Consider the following 8,465-nt stretch of genomic DNA (forward strand, 5'->3'; position numbering starts at 1 on the left):
AGACTGTCTTTATGAGTGTGTGTCAGTCAGTAGTGAAGACTTTTAAATTGAAAGGCTGAGTTGTTGTGAACACGGAACAAGACGCAACTGACAAATGCTTTGACTAGCGCTGTCAGTCACGGAAAACCCCTTAACTGTTAAAAGGACAAGATAATACATCGGACATTTAAACAGATTTCTTTATTATGAACATGGGGCTGACCTGAAGGAAAATGCTAAATCTGAATGCAGGTAGGTCGCTCACTCGATCTCTTTCTCACAATACTCTTCTACATAATACAGTAAGCGTCAATGAACAATATCAATTGAGAACATACAGTTTACGTTGCTAAGAGTGGTTGCTAAGGGTGTTGTGTAGTGATACACAGAACCATTGGGTGAAGCGGTCATAGCCGTGTTTTATCGTGTATAAAACTCAGCTATTGACCAATCAGAATCAAGGACAGGAACTAACCGTTTTATATATATATATAAAACAGTGTGTGTGTGTGTGCGTGTATTATATTATATTTATATATTATATTTATACATAAATATAATCACAAAGCTCTCTCAAATGAGTATTCATAAATATTTTAATGCAGTGAACATTGCAGAAAAAGTGTCAGCATTTATATGACAGCATTTATGATATATGTAAAAAAAGACATCTTATTTCACAATTTTATAACAGCATTTAATATATTTATCAAACTGTATAATTATTTTAAGTAGCAAAATTAAAAAAGAACCAGCAGTAACGTCCCGTACACATTCCAAACAAAGTAAAAACATTTTTACTCATTTAACGACTTTTTTCTGAGACAAGTGCATTTGAAAGGGCATTTCAGATAAATGAGGCAGCAGTAGCAGCCTGTTCTCTTTGATAGTCTGTCTGAGCTCCCTGTGGTTTGTGCGGAGGTATTTATTCATCCAAACTGCAATGCGTGTTCACGTGTTTGTTAGGGTGCTCGTGACTGAAGCCCAGTGTGATTAAGTCCTCATCGTTGGCCTGCTGTTCTAAGGCACCTTCAGCTGTTTGATTGTCTGCAAGTGTCATCGTTACCAATACACAAGCATTTGAGGCACACCTGTCAGAAGAACAACAGGACAAGAATACAGCACAGCACTGGAACATCACCTCCGTGGAATGTGGTGAGGAAATAAAATGGAATAATTGCAGAGGAATCATGTGGATTTGTGGACTCTGACAGTCTGTGTTATATTCACACCGTCTTCATGGTCTCTAACACTGTACTGACGACATTACGTTATAAAATCTATCGATAATGCACAAGCAAACCATGTAAAATTGTAAACCGCAAAGTACAGGCACCTCAGTAGATTGTACCACAAAAGAAAGCATTTAAGAAACCAGCAATGGAACGATATCTATTTTTATAACTTAAATTATTAATCTCATATTTATATTAATTTGACTTTACAATATGGTCTTACAAATATATATATGGAAAATAAATTCCCCCGCTTTATCGCACATCATATACAAACTCTTAAATATTCATATCTGCGCCAGATCATAAGCCAGTCACGTGATGCCATCTGGCCGTCTCATTGGACGCTTCAGTAAATCTACAGGTTTGTTCGACTTGAAGCGGCGCTGCGTAACATCGCTTCAAATTGAACACACTCACATCTGAGTTCATTATTGTCCTCATCCTTAAAGGGACAGTTCACGAAAAATACAAAATCTGTCATCATATACAAACCCATAGAATTTTACGCGGATGAAAATGAGGTTGGACAGTCTTGGTATGTACCAATTTTCAAAACTGTTTTATGGAATTTTTATCTATTGAAATTTTTGTGGAAAGATTTTTCGTCGTTACTTAAATCCCTCACAGCCTTGTTCGCGCCAAAATTAAAATGGCGCTGCTCTGGCGAAAATCTGTAACATTTTAGCAATTAAGAAAGGAAATTACACAGGAATGTTCGGAATGACACGAGGGTGAGTAAGTGATGACATAATTTTAGTTTTAGGGCGAACTATCCCTCTAATTAAAGCATATATTTGCTATCCAAAGGACATTTTCCCTCTTAAGACATTTACAGTAATAAAACTCTTTATAATAACTATTGATTGACATATACATATCAACACAACTCTTCCTAGAACTTTGATAAGTTCTCATTAGGTAACTTGTAGCTATATTTGTTAAATATTATTGATTGCATTTATCGCTTGAGTTGAACTGTAACAGATGATTTGGTGTATTGCTCTTTGAGCACATTTTGATAATCACCAATTACTAAAGAGATGCTTTAAACACTGATATCTAAAGTAATACTTCAGTGCCTGAGAGAAATCATGTCATATTGTAATGTCTGTGATACATGACAGCAGAACAGCAGAATTAATTCATTAAGGCAAACTAATATTTCAGAAAGATAAAATCGTAATTTTTGTGGTACATTCTCTCTTAATGAGAAAACATGATCCTCTTCAGCATTTTAAAATCACAAAATTCATATCTGTCTCCTTTGTTTTTCTCAAAAATGGCTCATTATTGATATACAGGTAGTAAAACCTGATGTTCAAGTTGTTTTTCTGCATTTAAACAAAACTTTTTCAGTTCTTTCTGAAGCGTGTTACTGGCCTCTGGAATTATGTATCATCACATCTGTTCTGTCCTTAAACTCTGTCCCAATAACACTGATAACAGCAGTGAATCAAGCACAATCCGTGGTACACCAGCAGGGAAAGATCAAGATTCTGTTCTGGGATGCGTCACAGTTCAGAAGGTGTATTAATAAAGTCAGCACAAATACTCAAACGCACACATAAGTGTTGACCTTGAGTATTCTCACAGCTCTTCAGTTCTTCCTTCTTCTGAGGGTTTTATTAAGGCATCCACTGCACCGAGATCCGCTCGTATGTGAACGTATGTTGGGAAAACATAAGGCAGAATATTAATATCTTTATATTGATATGCAACCTGCAGAAAATTTACTCCAATGCTCCATTTTGAGAATGGCTTCTTCGGAAAAAGGACGGAAGTCTGACCAGCGGCAACCTTCTTTCCACAACAGTTTTTGAGCCACATAAATCCAGATCTGCGCACATCTTACGGTGCTGTGTAAAACTTATTTGGGTCCTGAAAAGGTGAGCTGTGGCCTCTCATCTCTGGGCTCTTGCATTTTGGGGTCCTTCTTGAGGAAAAAGGAAGTTGTAGATCGACGTCACTAACTGGAACAAACCCAACCGGCCCCTGTGAGTGAACTGCACAAAAATAAACCAAAAATAATTATTCATCAGGTGAAATTTCTGCCATAGGTGAAAAATTATATTGCATTTAATAATCCAAGAGAGGTGTCATTATTAAACTATCCATTTTATAATTAAGTCCGCATGAATTGACATTCACAACCCATTTTACTTAAATAATGTGACATATTTCCGTCAGTATGTCGAACAATGACTTAATTTTCCCAATCCGCCAAAAAGCAAAGTTGTCTTTAATAAAACATGCACAATAAGACCAGGAGCATCTATTATGAAAATAAATAGGGTCAATGTTGATCTCATGTTTGTTTTTAAGTGGCAGGTATCTGCCATAAGATGGCGCTGTGGCCTCAAGCTTCACTTCAAACTCCTCCCCTTCTCTCTAAATCCCACTGATGGACAGTTAAAGAGGCCTATCAGCAGTCAGGCCAGCTGTGTTGTAGTTCAGCCTTGACTATTGCAGTATGTTGCATAAGCAACTGCTCTTACTGAAGGCATGCTAGATTTAAAGTTAGATTAACTTATTTAAATTATTCTGACCCATTTATTCTTATTTTGATTGTCATCTTTCAAGGTTTTAAATTATTCAAAGGACCCTTAGGCCATCTGTGAGAACATGAAGTTTCAGTTTTTGATCGTATCTGAGGTCATGACGGCAATTTTCCACGGTTTATAAATCATACAGTCTGCACGTTTATTAAAACATCTCGGTTGTAGCGGCTCAGCATATAACACACAGAGTGTTACTAAAGGTGTTACATTTGAGATTGTGGTCACATGTCTGCTGACGTGGCGTTTTAGTCTGTCTAAAATTAGCTCGCAGTATAAACACACTTCACATCCTCTTTCTGAGCTCACACACAAACTACCGCCGGCCTGGGTAAATGCTGAACACAACTTGCAAACTTTTAAACCCGTGATAAATCTAAATCTATCCCTGTTAACAATAATGTAGAGGATGAGAGTTATTATGCCTCTCTAATAAATGTAAAAGTCACGTTGGATAAATGTTAACATAAATAAGTCTCACACATGGAAAATGTTTCCTCTACCAAAAACCATATGTTATTGAACAAGACCACATTGTCTTCATCTGCTGTTTGTAATTTAAAAACTTCTTTAAAATACATCTACAACAAAAACATCTTCCGATGGCCATATTTACATGATAAAATGTGGCACTTCTCAAAATTATATAATAAAAAGTTAAATTATAAAACTTTTTTCCATGTATCTCTCATTCTTATTTACCCAAATAAACACTTTAAACTAATCCGATTTTACCACAAACTTTAATTAATACCAAATAATAAATGTTTTCAATAGTCACACAGCCTTTATAAATAAGTTTGATATATAAGCATCATCTAGTGATTAAACTCCATCATTTACTGAAAGGTTATTGTTTGTATATGTATGTATTTAGTATATGTATGTATGTATTCATTATGTTAAGTAAATTAGACATTTGATAAAATCTAAGAGAACTTGAGTAAACAGGATGAGCAAACCAATAATGATGTCATCGTTCCCGCTGAGCATTTGCATATGCAGCACTGTAACAACAAGACGATGCTGTCATTGCACATTGTGACCGAAACCACTGCAATGAAACCACCGACTCTGTCCACACACCTGTGAAAATCTTTTACCCATTTGATTCACATCGGCCTTGAAGAAAAGAAACTAACTAGTCTGATCTGAAATCCCTCTTACCAGCTGAAGATGTTCCTGCTGAAACTGATCCCCCATTTCACGCAATTTACGTCCAATCTGAACCTCCACGCTAATTCCCATGTCACGTTCGTCGTCTTTTTCTTCTGCTCTCCCTTCGTCAGCCTCCCTTTCTTCGATGTTTTGTACGCCATCCGGGACAGGTTCGAACAGCGCGGGGAAGTGTGCACGAAATCCAGCATTTCCTACAAGATAAAAACAATATTTATATTTTTATATTGTATGCTATTAAAATCGATATATTATAATATTCTATAAAATATTTAAAGGTTCAGTGTGTAAATTTTAGCGCCATCTAGCGGTGAGGTTGCGAATTGCAACCAATGGCTCAGTCCACCGCTCACCCCTCGCTTTCGAAGCACGCAGAGAAGCTACGGTGGCCGACATAGGACAAAGATGTCGTCGTCTGAGATAGCAGAGAGTAGCCAGTCAAGCAATGAGGTTTCTTTACGAAGATAAATTAAGAAATTATATTTACTTAATTATTCAGTAAAACGATATGTTATTGTGAATATTATTAAGTTGCCTAGCCAAGGAAGAAGAAGAACAACAACATAGTGACGAAACACGCTCTGTAGAGCAGTTTGTCCGTTTAGGGCTACTGTAGAAACATGGCGGCGCAAAATGTCGACTTCCATGTAAGTGGACCCGCGGTGTGTGTAGATAGAAATGGCTCATTCTAAGGTAATAAAAACATAACGGTTCATTATGTAAGGTCTTTATACACCACTGAAAACATAGTTATGTATATTATATTGCATTTCTGTCAATAGATCCTCCTAAATATTACACACTGGACCTTTAAGAAAGAAAATCAGTAAGTTTAATTCAGTTTAGTAGAAAAATAGTAGCAAAATTTAACGTGATCCAAGGTCAGTAAATAAAAATGCTCAGGGCAAAACGCTGTTATCTAATTATATATATATATATATATATACATACAGAAAAATTAGTTCTGGGGCCTTTAATAAAATCTCTAGCGCTAATGTGAACAAAGTTAAATTTGTGTTTGGCCATAATATAATCTCATAATCATGGATATGATGCATATTGTGTATCCCTACCATAAAAAAGTGCTCTTGGCCCTGGAGCCCCAGAGGCCATAGTAAGTGAAGCAAGGCCCCTGGGTCCACAGTGAGCCCTGAATGCAGTCCTGGCATCCACAGATCCGCAGGGAGATGATGTGTCTCTCCCTGAACCCTGGAACGGTGCCATATCTCCGTTTCTCACTGAATTCAGGACAGAGCTCAGTGTCTGCGTGGATCTGTCTTCAAAGCGTCTGTGTCTGTTAACCGCTCCACGGTGGGCGTCTCTGTTCTCTGAGCTCTTGTTTCTTAGCGGTGTTTCACAGCAGTGAGGAAGCTGTTCGTCCTCCTCATCATCCATCGGCGGAGTCAGCAAAACTGCCCTGAAATATACCACAGACTGTCACTCTGTGCAACTGTGAGAATTCACATGCTGTTCACTTTTTCTGTATTATATAATATGACACAGGGCCTCAAAAAAAAGTTTGTTTGTTTCTGTTTTTTCTTTCTAGTGCAATGGTTTTGCTTCAAGACCCATATATTACATTGGATATTAAGTGGCGACCAAACACAATGGCAAAAAATGTTCATGTGCTACAAAATTTAAATACATTTTTTATTTATTGGTTTATTACTAAGTGACAAATTAATATGTCCTTAAATCTGATTGGATGCACAGTTTTAGACATAAACAACATAAAACATGCAGTTATCATATTAACTAATATAATTAGTTGCCTTTTATAATTTGCATTTAGCATTGTTTTTTCCCTTTCCCTCCAGTGCATTTTAGGAACACCTGACCTCATGCAAACACCAAATCTAACAGAGAGCTCACCCACATTCACAAGAACAACCAACCACGACTGATCTAAATAAGTTTAAGTTATTACATACATTTGGTTGAACAATGAATCGTTATGACCAGACAGTAGATTAGCACATAAGTGCAACTTCTGCCATCAAAGTGCAGTGAGATGACTAAGATAGGCTGGTCACAAACAAAACCGCCAAAACGTCAAATGGCAACATTTCAAAGGAGCCTCAAACAAATGAGGGGAAGTTTCAGGCCTGTGCTCACAGTTGTATGTGCCGCTGCTTCCCAGAAAACAATACATTTCAAATCTGTACCATCACAACAATTCAGTTTATGAAATCTGTTCATGAATAATCTGATCAACTGAGAGTTACAGTGTAGATTAGTACAGATGCTTTCAGATGAGAATAGTTTCATATAATTTGGAGCAGTTACAGTGAAATTGGTCAAATTGAGAAATTTGAGGTCTCAGACATGCACAGATGTGTAATTTATTTGCAGTTCATGAAGGCTGAAGTCAAAAGGACAAATAATCAATTACAAACCCACATGAGTATATTTTATGAAGTATAATTCTATTAATAGATTAATTGTCATATGGACAGATGATTATTAATGTGAATAACACTCTTAATCCCTGCAGTAAACCAGCCCAAAGTGGTTTGCTGGTTTTAGCTGGTTTCCCAGCTTGGATACCCTGGTTTTTTGGCTGGTTTTAGAGGGTTTTTTTGGGGGGGGTGGGGGGTCAGACTATCATGGCCAGGCTGAAAGACCATTGAAAACCATCATCAATCACTCTTATTATTAAGAAAACCATTTTAGGCTGGTTTAAGATGTTGTTTTCAGCAGGGAATACGAAAACAAAGCAAAATAAAACATATAGCATAAAACATATAGCAAGTAATGCCAAAGTAAAAACAAATGAAAAACATCATGAAACCTCATGGTAATGTCACTCTTTGATGTTTCAGATTTATGAAGTTTAGATGGACATCTGAATCACAATATCATATTGGGAATATTTCAGTGTATTAGATTATGATCTTTATTTTGTAATTTAACACTTTAGTCACTTTCTTTCACAGATCAAAACACTTAAACTTTGTTTTTTTCCTTACAAAAAGTCACTTCAGTTCTTATTTCAACAGAGTAAACCACAGAAATCAAAAAACACAGAATGAAACTGCAGCATATGAGACAGAAACAGGAGACACTCACCGCCAGTGCTTGAATGTGCCTGTCAGTACTGTTTTATTCCGCTTTTTTTGTCAGCGCTCTTTTATTCCGTCTTCACTGTGCTTGTATTTACTAACACGGACTCGCTCCGTTTTCATTCTGCGCCCTCCGCTCGAGTTGTTTGTATTGGACACGAGCGCGCCGAAAGTCCCGCCCATTTCGAGCTGACATCACATGATATGTTAATTAGTCTAAAGAGGCGGGAGTCGGTGTTGTTAGTGCCCGAGGGAAAAGGTCAGTTTAGGGTTTGTGTGTTGACTCTGTCACTCTCTTTTTATGTACAAACGGAGCATTTCAGCAGTTTTATCAGATGAAACAATTCAAACTGTTGAGATTAGTGTTTGTGTTAAAAAGAAACCGTTTTAATGGCGCTTGTTGTTGGAGTTAAAGTGCTTTAAACTAATCAAAATTACTGAAAAGCATGCTTTCA

General features: G+C 36.9%; 1 protein-coding gene across 1 annotated transcript; it reads right to left on the bottom strand.

The window, feature by feature from the left end:
• Positions 1–557: 557 nt before the first annotated feature.
• On the bottom strand, positions 558–8,175 carry bmf2 (BCL2 modifying factor 2). The gene is made up of 4 exons (XM_051876121.1): positions 8,018–8,175; positions 6,022–6,365; positions 4,940–5,142; positions 558–3,220 (listed from the first exon to the last, which is right to left on the bottom strand). The coding sequence occupies exons 2-4, from the start codon at positions 6,341–6,343 to the stop codon at positions 3,119–3,121; spliced, it is 627 nt and encodes a 208-aa protein (XP_051732081.1). The 5' UTR covers positions 6,344–6,365; positions 8,018–8,175; the 3' UTR covers positions 558–3,118.
• Positions 8,176–8,465: the final 290 nt, after the last annotated feature.

This window comes from Ctenopharyngodon idella, chromosome 20 (assembly GCF_019924925.1).
Source record: "Ctenopharyngodon idella isolate HZGC_01 chromosome 20, HZGC01, whole genome shotgun sequence".
NCBI classification, from domain to species: Eukaryota; Metazoa; Chordata; class Actinopteri; order Cypriniformes; family Xenocyprididae; genus Ctenopharyngodon; species Ctenopharyngodon idella.

What these genes read in the sequence shown, in the direction of transcription:
- bmf2 (XM_051876121.1), bottom strand. Translation starts at nt 6,343, where the DNA reads ATGGATGATGAGGAGGACGAACAGCTTCCTCACTGCTGTGAAACACCG. An exon ending in GCCAAGAGCACTTTTTTATG is followed by an intron (nt 5,143 to 6,021) that starts GTAGGGATACAC and finishes TTTATCTTGTAG; the next exon opens with GAAATGCTGGATTTCGTGCA. An exon ending in AGCAGGAACATCTTCAGCTG is followed by an intron (nt 3,221 to 4,939) that starts GTAAGAGGGATT and finishes ATTTTTGTGCAG; the next exon opens with TTCACTCACAGGGGCCGGTT.